Source organism: Melospiza georgiana, chromosome 3, assembly GCF_028018845.1.
Source record: "Melospiza georgiana isolate bMelGeo1 chromosome 3, bMelGeo1.pri, whole genome shotgun sequence".
NCBI lineage: Eukaryota > Metazoa > Chordata > Aves > Passeriformes > Passerellidae > Melospiza > Melospiza georgiana.
In genome coordinates, this window is record NC_080432.1 from 3,992,398 (window position 1) to 4,009,897 (window position 17,500).

The 17,500-nt window shown below is 41.7% G+C and overlaps 1 protein-coding gene across 1 annotated transcript in view; it reads left to right on the plus strand.

The window, feature by feature from the left end:
- Positions 1-17,500, plus strand: part of PKHD1 (PKHD1 ciliary IPT domain containing fibrocystin/polyductin) — a 238,083-nt gene that overhangs the window by 204,871 nt on the left and 15,712 nt on the right. The window contains 4 exon segments of the mRNA XM_058020892.1: positions 2,369-3,171; positions 3,173-3,375; positions 16,714-16,849; positions 17,395-17,482. Coding sequence (XP_057876875.1) covers positions 2,369-3,171; positions 3,173-3,375; positions 16,714-16,849; positions 17,395-17,482 — 1,230 coding nt within the window.

A 17,500-nucleotide genomic window follows, 5' to 3' on the forward strand; every position in this document is an offset into this window, starting at 1 on the left:
CAGCAAAATACACTGAAAAGCAAAAAAAAAAAAAAAAAAAAAAAAAAAAAAACAACCCACCAAAAAACAGGGAAAAGCAAGAAAAGGGAAGCAAATTTGTAAGCTTGTGTCTAAAAATAGGGGGGTTTGTACAGATCCCATCTCATTTGGACATCCTCCCTGAGCAGAGCTCAACATTTATGTAATTCCATTGCTTCCCTCAGGGACGTGCAGAGGGAGAGCTCATTCTGGGGAATGTTCACAGACCACGGGCTGCACATGATGATTCCCCTGGAAATACACAATGCACAGGATCCTGGCTTTGAGATGCAACTAAAGGCAGAGCCCAGAATTATTTAATGGAATCACAGAATGGCTTGAGTTGGAAGTAACCTCAAAGATCATCCCCAGGTAGACAGGGACAGCTTCCACTGCACCATGTTGCTCAGAGCCCATCTAACACTTCTCATAGTTAATTTATTTTTTAGAAGTCTGCTACTTTTATCTAGCAGAAATTTTCACATAATGTGTCCTTGATAAGTGATGTCTTTTAGCCCTAATATCCTCTTATTCATCCAGAAGTTTGTGACTCTTAAGGATGTTGCTGTCCCTTATTTTTTATGTGAACTGAATGCATGTGCCCATGTGCTGAATGAGGAGCACAGAGCTGGTTTGGACACTGGCCACACTTTGCCCAACACATTTGTGAGCACAGCTGACTAAGGAAGGAGCAGGCTAGGTGAGGGAAGGAGAATTCTAGCTGACTACAGCAGCAAGTTCCTCCTTTGATTTTATTTTGAAGAGAGGAAGGGAAAACAGAAACCTACATATTTTTTCTAAGATGCTCCAGGCAGAAATGTTTATGTTTTTGGTGCCTGTTATCTGAACTCATTTACTTTTATTCTCTCTTTATAATCAGTGGTGATCTCATCATTACAGCTTGAGGCACATTTTCTCTCATCTTAAAGCAGAGACTGTATTTAGTTAGATGGAGCACACTATAAACTTATAGCACTATTCAGGATTTTGACAAAGGTATGGAGTGGGCAGCACAAGGGGGAATGGCACAAAACTAACAGGGGTAGGGTTAAATTTGATATTGCAAAGAAATTCTTTACTGTGAGGATGTTGAGGCATTGGTTGGCCAGAGAAGCTGTGAATTCCCCATCCCTGGAAGTGTTCAGGGATAGGTAGGATGGGGGCCTGAGCAACCTGGTCTAGTGGAAGGTGGCCCTTTGCAGGAGGGTTGGAACTAGATGATAATTAAGGTCCAACCTTACAACCCAAACCATTCTGTGAGCCTATGATTCTTTTACATTAAGTGAAAGAACAAAGTGTTACCAGAAGTGGCTTTTGCACTTCCATTCATTGTGTGTTACATCTACAGATGTTGCAGCTACCAAAAGAAGTCCAGGTGACATTCTGCACTTGTGTTTAAGTGACAGGATCCCACCTATGGTCAATAAAATTATAGGATTGTAAAATGCAATCCAGATGACTAAATAGAAGTATTTTAGGGTGAATTTCATTGGTTTTAAACTGCTTTGAAGAGATGGCTGGGAAATTTGGTGTGTTTCAGTTACACAAATGTGTGTTTAGTGTGATTTCTGGTGCTGCGGGGTGTCCCTTGCAAGGCATATGTCTTCTATAGACCCTGTGTCACATATCTCTGGTACCTCAAGACATCTCAAACAAATCTAGACACCTGCCTGTGAGCAAATGGTTGAAATTCCAGATCTCAACTGACTGCAGTGGGAGTTTTGGACATTTGTAACATGTGTGAGAGTCTCCTATATTTGTAGGTATCTGAATCTGATGGTTTCTTCCAGCTTCTCACTTGATGAGGTGGTTCACCACTGGAGTAGATTAATGATGTTCTGGTCCTTTCTAGTGTTTTCTGTTTGAAGTGCAGTCTCTGTGAGTGGGATGAGACAGCATTTTGTAGGGTTAAATTATCTTTGCAAAGACTTGCAGTCATGCCCTGATTCATTACTCTGCTACAAGCTTGGGACCAGGAAAAATGTAGAAGGCACAAGGACATAGGGACAAAGTGCTGGGTCAGACAAAAAGTCTGTCTTGCATGTATGCTCTTTCAATGGATGCTGTAGTTTTTATATGTTGAAAAAACAAGGTAGGTACATGTGTTGCTTCTCTGTCAATTTGTTTTCAGTCCTCAGCAATCTTCAATTCCAAGGCATCTAGAGGTAGATGCAGTTTCTACCTATTTGATACCTCTCAGTGTCCAGGCTTCTCTTAAAACTATGTAAAATTTTAACACAGGCAAAGTGACTTTTAATTTGGAATGGGAAAATAAGGACCTATTAAAAAATTGAGCTGATGTCTGAAACAATTAATTTTTTTTCCCCCATCTCCCTTTATTATCTTCCAGGAATTTACAGAGATGACAGTAAGTGTCTCTTCAAGCCCTCAGTACAAGGCTACTTCTGCAAACAGACAGATCATGCACTTGTCATCTTAGAAAACTTGGATTCCAGTGTGGACAGCCAGCGACTGTTCCCAGTGGTTACAATGACTGGCAGCTTTATGGACACCTTCACTGATGAGACCTCGCATTCTTTGTGCCACCCTGCAGAGCATCGTTCTGCTTTCTTCTCTGTTCTGCCCTCCACCAAAATCACCACAGTTTGCTTCCCAGACCTGGCACCTCTGGCTTTCAGACTCTACCTCCTCAGTGGCCAAAACACAACCAGGCTGCCCCTTGCCATGTTCTTCTCTGAACCACTCAGCCTTCGTGTTTTCATCCAAGGGAATTATGTCTCTCCGACCCCATCTTCTTTTTCACTGAACTCAGGGGCAGGGGCCAATTACTTCAGCTTTGAGGACAACCTTCTCTATGTTCTCCTCCATGAGAAGAAACCTGTGGAAATAGTTGCTGGCCTTTCCCTTCTTGTGGCTTTCACGGTAACTGAGGCTGCTGGGGAAGAGGGTGAGGCAAACATAGCACATCGATTGGCTGATTTCTTGAAGATTGGTCATGACCAAGTCAGAGTGGTCTATAATGTGCTGGGAAGTGAAAGCACTTTGCAGGTAATCTCAGCCAATGCCAGCAAAAAGAGATATCACTGCCCTAACATGGCATTTTGCACAGCATTTCAGAGCAGATACAGCCCACAGGAAGAGGGGACACAACCAGGGAGCACCCGGGCTCTGCATCCACCTGATGGGGCTGGTCCCATCCAGAGTGCTGATCATTGAGCTTGGTGATCTTCCAGGTCATCCAAGAAATGAGCTGACAAGTGACAGCCTAAAGAGTTTGGCCAGAACAATTATCAACACTCATCAGACTGGAGACCTTCAGAGTGGCCTTGGCTTGCCAGTTGACACCTTAATGGTGACTCAGTCTGTTTTGCTGTCCCCAAGAGAAGGTAACAGTAGGTAAGTAGCAGACGAATCACCACCAGATACTGATTAAACTGTAGTGAGGTACTTTGTCCACTTGATGTACTTATTAATTTCTCCATTGACTGAAATATGACTAACCATGCTGAAACATGTTATAAAATTTTCATTACTTGCCCAGAGAAACTGTGGCTGCCCCATTCCTGAAAGTGTCCAAGGCCAAGTTGGACAAGGCTTGGGTAGAAAAAAATCACCTTTAAGATCCCTTCCAACCCAGACCATTCCATGATTCTGTGATGTCAGAGCTATGCCCAAGTTCTAGGTGGATTCCCAAGCATCAATTACCTTGTTTTTCTGTTGGTGCTCATGTGTCTCTGGAATGCAGAGATGTCAGTGGTGCCTTAAATGAGGAACAGAGTTCCTGGAAGTCTGCCTTGAAACTATGGAGAATTGGGTTAATTCAGGCCATCATAGCTCTTAAATTCTAAATAATTAAATCTATGAATGTTTATAAATTGATGTGGCAGCAGGGGTGCATTATTAAAGGTGGGTTGCCTTAACTATCTTGAAGATCTAAACATTTATTCATATACTTTTAAAATTTAAGGCCTGCAGGATAGAAGCCACTACTCTTCACCTTGATGCCTTAGTGTCGACTCTAAATATTGATTATTTTTACCTAAAATTCTAGAAATCCATCTGGTCTCAATGATTCAGTAGCTGGACATATCCAATACTACCTGAACATGTGCCCAGATGTTGGATCCTATTCTTTTTCTTTCTGTCACAAATACTTGTCAATTTCCTCTTGTCAGCCTCTACCTCCAGATTCCCATGAGAGAACCTGGTTTCTTTCCTCCACTTTTACATCAGTAGCTTTCTGGGCATTGACTTTTCCTCCTCCTCCTCCATATACCTTCAAAGGAATCAAATCACCTCACTGTCTGCTTCAGAAAAAAAATCAAAATATTTGGGTTCTGGCAAGTCTTTCTTTTCTTTCTTTCTTTCTTTCTTTCTTTCTTTCTTTCTTTCTTTCTTTCTTTCTTTCTTTCTTTCTTTCTTTCTTTCTTTCTTTCTTTCTTTCTTTCTTTCTTTCTTTCTTTCTTTCTTTCTTTCTTTCTTTCTTTCTTTCTTTCTTTCTTTCTTTCTTTCTTTCTTTCTTTCTTTCTTTCTTTCTTTCTTTCTTTCTTTCTTTCTTTCTTTCTTTCTTTCTTTCTTTCTTTCTTTCTTTCTTTCTTTCTTTTCTTTCTTTTCTTTCTTTCTTTTCTTTCTCTCTGTTTTCTGAATCTGTTTGGAAGTGGGTATGATTGAAAGTCAAGGTTTCCTTCTTGGCGGATTCCCCAACTTTGGACATTTTTAAGATTCAGCTGCACAGGGTGCTGAGCCACCTTGACAAAACCATGATTTTTCCAAGAAAGGTTGGACCACAGGATCATTGAGGTCTCTTCCAACCCAGTATTCTATGATGCCAGAATTGATGCCAAATGCAAAAGTATTAAATGGTATTAAATCCTCTTTTCTACTGGCACAATTCAATGATTCCATTAGCCCATTCTCCCACAGAAACAGGAGAGCTTCCTGGTCTTCTGTTTGCTCACTGTAGTGAGCAAACTTTTCAGTTCTGACTCTCCAGACCCAGTTCTCTCTGTTTGCCCAGGTCCTACATCCTACATGATGTGGGCCCCTATGCTTGATTTTTCTGTTGGTAATTTATCAGCCACAAAAACTCCCATGCATTTTATCAGTAGTGGCTTTATATTTGTATCTCCATGCAGATACAGCAACAGACCTGCATCTCATTTTGACAAAAGAACACAGGATACTCTTTTGCTTTACAATAATTTCCCCCTGGATCTCCCTTTTGAGCCCTGCCAGTCGCAGAGTTTTTGGTCAGTTTTGTACATACTAAATTTTATTGATATTCAATACCAAGACTCACTTGTTTAAGGTCTTTTTTCCTTCTCCTCTACAGCAACAAGCAGCCCTTTCTCTCCCTCCTTCCTCTGTCCCCGTCTTGCTCTTTTCAGCCTCTTACAGACACTATTTGCACAGCCCAGATGTCAGCCCTTATCTGCAGAGGAGGCTGTGAAGAGCGGGGCTGGGATGGGAGCAGAGAGCAGTGTATTTCAGCATCAGATCCTGAAACTGTATTAAAAGCATATGGGTAATATGAAAAAGGTAATATACCATCTGTTTTTAATAGGGGACAGAGGATTTGATGTTTGGCCATCCTATTGTGTACTGTCTTGATATTGCATAAAGTTATTTTTTGATGTTGCGCACTACTGAGGCTTATCCAAGTATAAGTATATTCCATATATTCCATCTATGCAAGAAAGAAATTGGATTTGTCTAAGAATTACCCTCTGAAATTAAAACCACATCCTCTCCCATTTACTGCTGACCCATGGACCATCCTGATGTCTGCCAGTGATACAAACTCTGTTCACATGCTTAACTTTTCTAGTAGACCTTGTGTAGTTCACAGTGGAAAAGCAGCCAGAAGGAGGACAATGGTCTGTGACTGTAGGAATCCTTGTTTTGTTGTTTTGGTTTTGGTTTGTTGGTTTCAGCTGTAGGTGGTTTTTGTTTGTTTGTTTGTTTGTTTGCGAGTTTGTTTTTTTAGGGGGCAGGATATTATTTTTGTTTTCTTTTGGGTTGGGTGGGTTGTTTTATTTTGTTTTGTTTTGTTTTGCTTTGCTCTTGTGCTTTTGGTTTTGGGGTTTTGTTGGTTTTTTTTGTGGTGTTGCATTAAGCTCAATGAGGAATTCTTAAGTGCAAGATCAGATCTTAAATCAGGGCCAATTCTGAAGATATACTGCATTTTGAATCAGCTGAATCAACATCACTGTTGTGAGTGGGGCTGTTTGTATTACGCTGAAGGACACTGCAAAATGGGACAGCAGGAAAATGATGTGGGAAATGTTACAGCGGCTTTGAGGCCCTGGTACAGGTTGCCCAGAGAAGCTGTGCTGCCTCTGGATCCCTGGAAATGTCCAAGGCCAGGCTGGATGGGGCTTGGAGCAATCTGAACTAGTGGAAGGGGTGGAACTGGATCATCTTTAAGATCCCTTCCTGCTCAAAGCATTCCATTATTTACATGATCCCAAGACATGATCCCAAGAGACCCTCTGAAGGAGGGAAGCACCATCTTCTGTGTGCCAGCAAGGAAACCTTAAAGCTGCCTTTTTTTCAGGCAGAAATGACATCTCCACGCTGGGACTGCTGTCCCAGCTGTGTTTTGTCTTCCTGTCTGTGCACACTCTGTGAAAAGATTCCAAGCAGCATGGATCAGGAGAGTTCCCTAGGATGGAGGATGTTTTACTACAGACGCAAGAGCAGGGCTAAAAGCCTTGGATTCCCTGTCCCAATTATGGGAAGACCTGGGATCTTTATTGAAGAGAACACTCACATCACCAGATCACAGGACTGGCTCAGAACTCACCCACCCTCAGCTGCTCGGGCTCCTCTGCACTGTTATTTATTGCTCCCCATCAGTCATAGCTTTTCTGGAATTACTCATGGCTGACATTTCCGATGCAATAAAGCCACAGATAACCTGTGAAATGAAATCAGGGTTTTCCTGTTGGGACATGTACTGTCCCCAGTGTCTATCTGTCTCCATTTAAGCAGCACATGCTGGCACAGGCACAGATAATGGGGCTGGGATTACAAGTCAGACAAAGTATTCCAGTGTATTTTTCTGTGGAAGGAAAAAGGGAATATTTTCACACCTGAGTCATGCGAAACCCAGTTGGACCATCAGAAATACACAGAACCTGCACTCCTGCCAGGCCCATCTCCTTGGGCTTTCAGAGCAGTGAATTGTCCTGCATCATTATCATTCTCAACAACTCTCAATTTCAGCGAGACCTTTTTTCTCAGAAAGGAGGTTGGAGCCAGGGGAAGGTTGATCTCTTCTCCCAGGTAACAAGCAACAGAAAAAGAGAAAACAGCCTCAAGTTGCAAAAAACTCCCATCAGGGAAGGTTTATGTTGGATATTAGGGGAAAAAATCGTTCACTGAAAGAGTGGTCAGGCATTGGGACAGGCTTGCCAGGGCAGGAGTGGAGTCACCACCCCTGGAAGTGCTCAAGAGGTGAATGAATGGGACATTTGGGGACATGGTTTGGAGGTCAACACAGTGGTGCTGAGTTAATGGCTGTATAAATAGTATTAGAAGTATTTCCCAACCATAATAATTTTATGGTTTTGTAACACAACCACAACTACAAAAAGATCTTTAATCAGCACAGTCTGGAGGCTTATTTGCAGCCCAGGACAGTGAGGCTGAAGGGGAGCCTTGGAAACCCTGCTGTGGTAAGGTATTAGTCAGTAGGTCTGTATATCACACTGCCAAGCCTTTAAAAAATATGGCTTGTCTGTTATGATTTGAAGTGCTTATATACATGATTTTAATTTAACTCCTTTGTTAGGGTCACTTCAAGCACGGCTCATTAATTTGTCAAGAGAAGACAGAGGTGATTGCTGTGACTTCTATAGTCTTGCACAGCTGGAGAGTCAGAGATGCCTATCACATAGTTTATCTTCCAGTAAAATGCCTGTGTATAATAGATACTGTGATGTATTTACAGATAGAAATCCCTGGTTTGCAAAATCTTCCTAATATCAATATAAATAAGACAGAACAGGAAGCACAATGATAAATATATTGTGTATCTCTGTGCAGGTGCCTTTATACAAAATCAGGAATATAATTCTGGGCAGTTGTCCAGAATCCATTTAGTCCCTATTCTCACTCTACTTCAGGGTGCTTTGCTCCTTCTTAATTGACCTCTAACTGGACACAAACTGAATTTGGTTTTTGTTGAGAGTTATGTTTGAGGTAGCGTATGAAAAATGGTGCTTTTGCGGGAAATTTGAGGCTCACAGCAAGGAATAAAAGGGAAGCAAATTATCAAAGAATGGCTCATTCCAATGGCAATTCCCATGCAGAGCACTAAATGAGATATTACAACTAATTCCCTGTGTCACGTGGCACATATGCAGGCAGCAGGAGTGGAGCTCAAACTAGATGAATTCTGACCCCTCCTAACCCCAAAGTTCTTGGATTTGGTAACTTTTGTGAAGATTTTAGGCAGGCTGCTCTGTGGAATTGCACAGGGTTTTATAAAAAAGAAAGACGTGACAGCTCTTTTCCTGCATAAGTATACAAGTTTTTCCTCCAGTGAGCAGGCAAAGGCAGGATGGTAAAAATCTCCATGTCAAGAAGTGCAGATATTGTAACACCTGAGGTTATTTCAAAGTTTTATTTGCTGCACTACTCAAGTGTGTGAAGATGTGGAAGCGATGATACTCAGGAGCTTAAAGTAAGCTTAAAATCTCCTTTAATTTAAACTTATTTAATTTTAGGTTAGATATTCACAGAGTTAGACTTAGGTTAAATATTCAGTGTAGAGAGCATATTCTTGTGTAAAATATGCCAGTCACTCACAGCTGATGTACAAAAAAGGACAAATTCAGTTCATGTAAAAGGAAGGACATTTATGATGATCATGGAAACTGAGTTTATTTTAAGAAATAAGGAAGAGCATCATAAAACCATTTAGTAAAGAGTTTGTTTAACTTGGCAAAGCAAATGAGGAAGATATCATTCTATCTGTGAAAATATGTTGCAAAAGTAAATACCAGTCAGGAATATCTTGATAGTAATGGACAATGACAGCACAGGAACAAAAGCATATAAGGCATTGAGAGGTAAATTTGCACTTAAAAATAGAAGCAGGTTCCTTCTCAGATAATGAACTGGAAGAGCCTTGCAATAGAACTGGAAAGAGAACATTTCACATTTCCATTCAAGATATTTTTTATATTTTTTCCACACACGGCCAAAATTATATAATGAATTTAATTTATTTATTTTATTTATTTACTTAATAGTTTGGGGTTAGTTGAGGTGGCCAACATCTCTTTTGCAGTCTAATAAAAAGGTCGGAAAGTCCACATGAAAAACCTAGAGGGTTTTCCATCAGAGAAAATTCTGGTTCTGTAATGGGTTCTTTATGGGTGTGATGGGATAAGAAATATCATGAGTATGAAGTGGGGGTTAAAACTTGAACAAAAAGTGTCATGCAAATAAAACTGCCTGATGAAAAGTTGTACTTTTGGAATCAATATGAATTTTTTATTGTCAATTCATAATTCTTTTCCTAGTGGGAAACTTAGTTGTGGGATGGGCTGGAAGAGGTAGATGGTCATTGGGAACTTTGAGACTCAGACACATCTTCCCACAGTGAAAGTGGCGACAATGGATGTAAAAAGAGTTTATGTGAAGGGATTCGGTGTCAATAGAATATTTATCCATCTTACCAATAGTGAAATTTTAGTCTGTTTCTAATTTTTTGCTTCTGGTAGAATTGAAATTGGGCATCAAAACTTAATTGTCAATGTAAAGAAGATCCAGCCATACCAGAGATGATGGTGCCACAAAATGTCTTTAATTATGTAGAGATTAGGCCCCAGATCAACTGTTTTAACTTTTTTTTCCCTTCATATTTAAATCAAGGAAGGAAAACTAAGGAGGTATCTTTTGACCTAAGTCCATGGTCAATAGAGTAACTGAATTGCTGCTTAAATGTAAATGTTTTTCATTCAAACTGTTCCAAACAAGCACAAAATATGATGTTTGTCCATAAGACTGTTTGGTTTTGAAGGGGAAAATACCAAAAGCAGCCCTTCATGTATGAGCCTTGTGTGAAGCCAGCATTTCCCTTGCAAGTTTTCCAACAAATCTCCAAACTACCATCCATGGATCTTCACATTGGCCCTCTAATAATAGTAAATAAATAAAATTACAGTTTTCCACCACTGCTTTCCTGGGCAGGAACCATTCTGACAGTGTAGGGTTAAGAGGGTCAATCACCAAGACACATTTCAACCCTAAGCCTTAAATTTTAAACTAAATTTCTGTTAGTATCTAGTGTACCTGGTGAACGTATCCAAGAATTTGTCATTCCCACTCAAAGGTGACAGCTGTGAATTACAAGATTCAGGCAATTAGGAGTCCTACCCTCCATATAGCTCTGGTTGCTTGCTCTGACAATGGCTTTCCAAAACTCAGCTGGCTCCTCTGCAGGAAAGGAGCAGGAGGTAGGAAAGGTGCAGTGATAGCAGGAGAAAGCAGAGGAAGGGGAAGGTGGAGAGGGCAGGAGAGATTTGGGAAAAGGAGCACAGGACTTTGCATCTAAGGGAAGAAGGAGAAATAAATTGCCACATATCCCGCACACCAGTCTTGATCTTTGAAACTGAAGGGTTTGTGTTAATACATCTCAGTTAAAAATGAAGAGGATCGGTTCAAGGGAAGTTATTCCCTATTCCAGTGCTCCCTCAGAAATTAACATTGTCCAGATACATGCAGGAGATCCAGCAGTGTCCCTGTCATGCTTCACAAGCACTGTAAAGAGATCTGATCCCAGCACTGGTACCTCAGTGCTGTCAAACAAAACCTGTCTTGCTTGTGTCACATATGAATTTATTTCCTCTCCTAACAACGAATGGGATCTGTGACATAAGTGATGATTTACACGACACAGGCGCCAGCAGAGAGGAGCTGCTGGCCACGTCTCCAAGGGACCAATCCTGTCCCCACTCCGCCTTATTTAACATGTGAGTGGTGTCACCTCTATCAGCAGAGCTTGTCTGCTGTGACACTCGAGTGAGTGACGGCCGTGTCAGCTCCCAGGCCAGCTCATTCTGCCATCGCATCGCGCTCTTGGCCTCCGCTGCCCGTCTGATGGGAAAGGGGGGAAAAATTCTTCCACATGCTTTGTTAGCAGGAATCTGGTGAGCAAAGGGTTAAATGGCTTGGGGTGCTGGGTGTTTGTGGGGTAGTGTGAGTGGGTATATATGAGTGTGTGTGTGTGTATATGTATTAAAAAAAAATACATATATAGATATAGATATATATATGTGTGTACATACACAGACACCTTGGTTTGGCTGTAGGACCTCGTGCCCGCAGGCCACAGTCACATTATCATCTGGAAATTGGATAACGACAGCACAATGACAAATCCAGGTTGCCTGCAATAAGGTGCTAATCCCTTTGCTTTAATATCGAAGCAGCGTGTAATGATGTTTGGACATCACTCCAGTTTACTGACGACCCCACTGGGGCCGGCAATAGAAGCGTACAACTGTCTAACAAGCCATCAGGTGACCGCCGTCGTCAAAGCAACGGGGGATGCAATCTAATCTTCCCTCCATCCCTTCCAGCTCCCAATAAGGACCAGATTATAGAAGTGGCCCATCAATGCTTGGTAACTCGAATCAATTAACGTTAATTCGCACAATGCTATGATGTATTGTGATCACTTTCATTTCGGAGAAGGGGGAAGAAATTGCTATAATTCACCTAAAATGAGGTTGTCTATGGTGCTGAGGTATTAATTGGGTGTCCATATTAAATGGAAAAGGAGCACGGTAGTGAAGGAAAAGTGGATGAGTGACTCTCTTGGCTGCTATTGACCTATCAGAAGAAGACAGTGCCCTTTTCCTTTGCTTTTATCTATTACAGTTTTCCCTATTGCGTGTCAAGTTGATGTATTATAAAAAATTCATTTGGTGACCTTCCACCCCCCTAGCAGATTAAACAATTTCACTGGGATGGCATCATTAACAGGGCCTTGCATTTAATGATGATTTCTCTAAAAGGCCACGGAGATTCGATTTTAAGCTAACAGATTTATTGCACTATTATAACATATCGTAAAAAACTGTACCACCTACGGTCTGGTTTTAGGATAGAAACTGTTTAAGAGTTTATGTGGAGCTTAAAGTGGTATTACCTTGGGATACGCAGCACGGCAAAGCTCTGACCTCCGGCATGGTGCTGTTTACTTTTAATAAAAGACATTTCTCTGACAGTAAACTTGGGGAGTGTGTTATGGAGGAGGCCTGGCTTAGCTCCTTGCCACTGGCTTTGTAATCAGGGGCATTTACACTGATCTACAGCTATTAATGGAAGTCACTAATGAATCTGGAGGATGTTTCTCTCCTATCTGATGCATCTGCTCTGTCCCTCTCCTTCTAAAGGCCTCTGGTGATCCCACATCTAAACCCTTCATCAGATTCATTCTTCTAATGAAAGAAGGGCCTAGAGGGGAAGTCTTAAGAGGAGAGGCTGAGGCCACTAGGTTTGCTCAGCCTGGTGAAGAGGAGACTGGGAGGGGACCTCATTGCAGTTACAATTTCCTTAGGAGGGGAAGAAGAAGGCCTGCATTGATCTCTGCTCTGTGGTGACCAGTGACAGGACCTGAGGGAATGACATGAAAATGTGCCACGGGATGTCTAGGTTGGATGTGAGGAAAAGTTTCTTCATCCAGAGGGTGGTTGGGCACTGAACAGACTCCCCAGGGCAGTGGCAACAGCACCAAACCTGGCAGAGTTCAAGAAGTGCTTGGACAATGCTCTCAGGCCCAGGATGGGATTGTTGGGTGTGTCCTGTGCAGAGCCAGGAGCTGGGCTCCATGATTCTCTTTGATTTCTGTCCATAATATGGGAAAATATGGGAATTGGTGGAAATAAAAGTCATCCTTCAAATACCTTTTTTTGCTTAAAATAGGAATGACCTCAGACTCCTCATTGTCTTCTGATGCTCATGTTGCTCTTCCCCATCTGTATTAATTAGTGACAAGATCTGCAGGGGGTGACAAAGCTCCAACAGTGCACCTGAGAGGGCAGAGGTCTGGCTTATTTCATCATCCCATGACATCAGAACCCATTCTCATCCAAAAACTCTGAATTCCTCACAATATTTCCAGGGATTATGTACCTACTTTGTATGCCACAAGTCCTCAGCTTGTCTATGCCCTGTCCTTGCTGAACCTCCCTTTCTTGAATTGCTTGCAGTCACCAGTCATCCCCACCTTTTCAACAACAAAGAAGAAATGTCTTTTCAGCTGGATCATGATTCATTTAGTCATATTATTCCCTAAATTCTTCCCAATTTCCTTCCTCTTCCAAGGATACATTGATTTTACGGCACATTTCAGACATACCAGACAACTGTTCAATTAATTTCAGTGTCTATTAGGAAATTAAATATGCCAGGGGCTGTTTTTTGGCACCAAGGCCAGCTGACATATTTCAGCATAGCCTCATCCAAACTTCCAAGTGAAAATATTTTCTGACTGTACTAGCTCCAACACCATTTGGGAGTTGTTCTTGACTTTGCCATTGCACCTGAACTACAGCTTAAGAGAGACTGACAGTTTAATTGTAGAGGTGATCAGGTGTCAATGCCAAGGCTTGCTTTTTGGCATAATTTAGTTTTCTATTTTGACTTTAGTGGACCCTTGATCCAGGCTCTCATCCTGATCTCCTTCCCCTTGAAGTCAATTGATAATAGTACTACTACTTCTTCTTCTTTTCTTCTTCTTCTTCTTCTTCTTCTTCTTCTTCTTCTTCTTCTTCTTCTTCTTCTTCTTCTTCTTCTTCTTCCCACTACTATTATTGTTGTAGACATTTTTATGACAAAATAACTATACTAATAATGATATTACTATATACATTAGATTAAATATCAGGAAGAAATTCCTCCCTGTGAGGGTGTGAGGCCCTGGCACAGATTGCTCAGAGAAGCTGTGGCTGTCCCATCCCTGGAGGTGTTCAAGGTCAGGTTGAACAGGGCTTGGAGTAACCTGGGATAGTGGAAGGTGTCCCTGCCCATCGCAGGGGTTTGGAACAAGGTTATTCTCAAGGTCCCTTCCAGCCCAAATCATTCTATGATTTTATATTTTATGATTACAGTTATTATTACAATTGTAAATATAATGACAAGTTCTCCTTGATTTCAGGGATATTTCATTTCCTCTGCCCCAAACCTCTCCACCAAGTTTCTCAATTAATCCATGATACCTGCAGCAGATCCTCCAGTTTCTGCTCTCAAACTTCCCTGCTGCTAAAGGACAGGCATTTGCTCTCCTGTGGAGCCTCAGCCTGTTCAGCAGACTCTGATGGTGACAGGATCAGGGATGCCTGGTGTCCCTGTTGACTGAGGCATCCCCAGCCTGCTGTGCCCACATCTAGAAGAGCTGCAGGGCACTGAGCATCAGAGCTGCTCCCTGTCAGCAGGGAATTACCAACCAGCCTGCTCCTGCCCAGCAAGAGACTCCAGGACAGTGGCAAACAGCACATCCTTCATGGCCACGGGATGAGGCAAAGGCAGGTCTTGCTCTGGTGCTTGCTGGGCTATGAGCACTCATCTACCTCCACCTCCCTAGGACAAAACTTTGCCAGGAAAGGCCTATTTTCCTTCCAGCATGAATCAGCAGGATGCTCCTTTCTCCTCCTCCACACTGACATAATTTTAAGGAAAAAACTTGCTGTGTCCAGGGCTGTGCCCTAAGGCTGGGGCTCCCTCACAGCACGAGTCAGGTTGAACCATGTGGGATATAAACACCACATTCCATGCTGAGTTAACCAAGTTCAAATTACCCCCAAACAGACATTCATTTTTACACTTCCATTTTAAGTATCCATGTCTAGTTTTGCTTCGTTCTGTTTTCTTCACTGTTATTTTACCAGAGAGTGAAAGAACAAGGAGGAATGGCTCTAAATTAAAAGAGGAGAGATTTGATTAGATGTTGAGAAGAAATTTTTTACTGTGAGGGTTGTACAGGTTGCCCAGAGAAGCTGTGGTTGCCCCATCCCTGGAAGTGTCTCAGGTCAGACTGGATGGGACTTGGAACAACCTCCAGTAGTGGAAGATGTCCCTGTCCATGGCAGGGGGTGGAACTGGATAGTCTTTAAGGTCCCTTCTAATCCAAATTTTCTATGATTCTATGACTCTATGATTTTATAATTTTATTACTCTACTCACCCTAGAGAGTGAGAAGTACTTCCTAGATCCACATTTTGCATCAGCCTTCCTCTACACACAGTTTTAGCATGTAGAAACTGAGGTGTGAATTCAGGGCATTTTCTTATTTGTTAAAGAAGCTGAGGTGATAAAAAAAAGATTTGGGCCTTACAGAAACAATGCCAAGACTCACCTAAACCTCTCTGTGCTCAGCTGGAGCCAGGGAGCTCACAGAAAACTGCAGCTCTTTAGCTTGAAAACAGGAATGACTTGGTGTGCTGTATATGACTTGGTGTTTGGTCACACAGTTGAATGCACATTTTTGGAAAAAGGTGGATAACAGCCCCATATTGATGCCCCTGACATGAATTTCAAACCTAACACTGTCTTTGAGACTTTCCCACCAACAAAAATACAAGATAAAGAAGCAAGATAAGAACTAAAGCTTCAATCCTTGAGCTACCTTTCAAGTCTGCACAAACCTTAAAACCTTAGTTGGTGTTTCCAGCAGCTGTAATTCAGACCAGTATTTTCCATCAGCTCAGTATGAACAGTTTCTCATTTGTAATACAGAGTAATACTCTGAAGAAACATCCACAACCATCAAAACTAGAAAAAAAGAGTTAAAAGCAAAGGAAACTTAAGCTCCATATATCTTGTGTTTGTAAACACCTTTAAGCAAACACAAGAGATCAATGAATATCTTTTCTTCTTTCATTTCAAGACAATACCAAACCCCCAGCCACTTCATTGCAATTGCAGATTAAAGCTTTATATATATATATATATATATATATATATATATATATATATATATAAATTATATATATATATGAGACACTAAATGGCACAAAGCACAGGGAAAGGGAATGAAATGATCCAGGCTCAGAATGAAGTGTTGATTCTTTATTCAAATGCAAAAGCACTCTCCTGGGATGTTCTAATTTAAATTTCAGGCTTGGAAAAACCAATGTCTTTCAAGGGAGTGTGTGTAACTGCTTTATTTCAGTCTGCAGACTTTGCAGAATGGGAAGGTGATGGCAGCAAAAGGAAATGCAGCAAAGCCCTGTAATTGGTGTGTTTGTGTAGAGGAACCAAGACTTTGTTCTTAGAGGAGTTCAAAGGTTGTCAGTGAAAATCTTTCTGCTGGACAGGGAACATTTGCAGGCTCCACTGCTCTCAGTGCACTTCAGTGTTGACTTTGGGGCTAAGGCATTGGGTTCATGAATCCATAAAATCCCTGTCTCTGCCACATACTTCCAACATGATACCTGGGACATAAATGACTTTGTTAACTTCCCACTTTTCCATCTGTAAACTGGGGATTTAAACAAAAGGATTTTTTCATACTTTGGTGCTGTTTTCTGCTTGGAAGTGAGAACTCTCCTGTTTCCATGCATGTTGCTCTCACCCAAGGAATCAAAGGGTTATGATACGGTAAACATAGTAGGTAGGTAGAAAGTAGGAACAGAAATAATATCTAGAACTTTATTTCTGATTTTCCTTTTTTTTCTTTTTTTTTTTTTTCCTTTCCCATTCCTTTTCATGTGAAAGAAATGGAAGCAGACAACATTCAGAAACATGCTTATACAGGAGACCCTACAGCATCTCTGTTCAGGTGCAGCCTTCAGATGGAGAAATTGAGAAGCAGCTTCCTGTACAGCCAAAAATCATTTTCCTGGACAGAAAGGTAGAATTTGCCTCCCTGTGTATGGAGACTCTATTCAATTCAGTACTATTTTGACATTTGAGATATTTGGCATGGAGCAGGTTCTCCAGCAATGGCACCAGAGGAACGGGCAGGAACTGATTCCAGCAAGTCGCCCCTGGACATGAGGCAGAAATTCTTTCCTAGGCAGTGACCAAGCATTGAACAGATTGTCCAGAGAGGCTGTGGAGTCTCCTCACTGGGGATATTCCAGAACTGTCTGGAGACATGCCCTGTGCTCTGGGATGACCCTGCTGGAGCAGGGAGGTTGGACCAGATGAACCACTGTGATCCCTTCCAACCTGACCCATTCTGTGATGTGGCCTCACCTTGAAAAGTTATAGTGACCTTTGTGGCACTTGTAGCATGTGACACATAAGTGCAAACCACCCTCAGACAGGGGGCATGTACATATATATATATATATATATATATATAAATACTACCGTTGTTAAAACCATCAAAGCTTTCTTTGGTTTTACTGAGGAGACAAGATCTTAATTCTTCTCTTCTGTTCTTCCTCCCAGGGTGAAAGAATTGACAAACTGGGGCCTCCTGCAGAGCCCTGGGTTGTATCAGCTCATCTCAAGGACTCCTCTGAGGCTGTGCTGAAAGGTTTGGATGTGTTTTCCT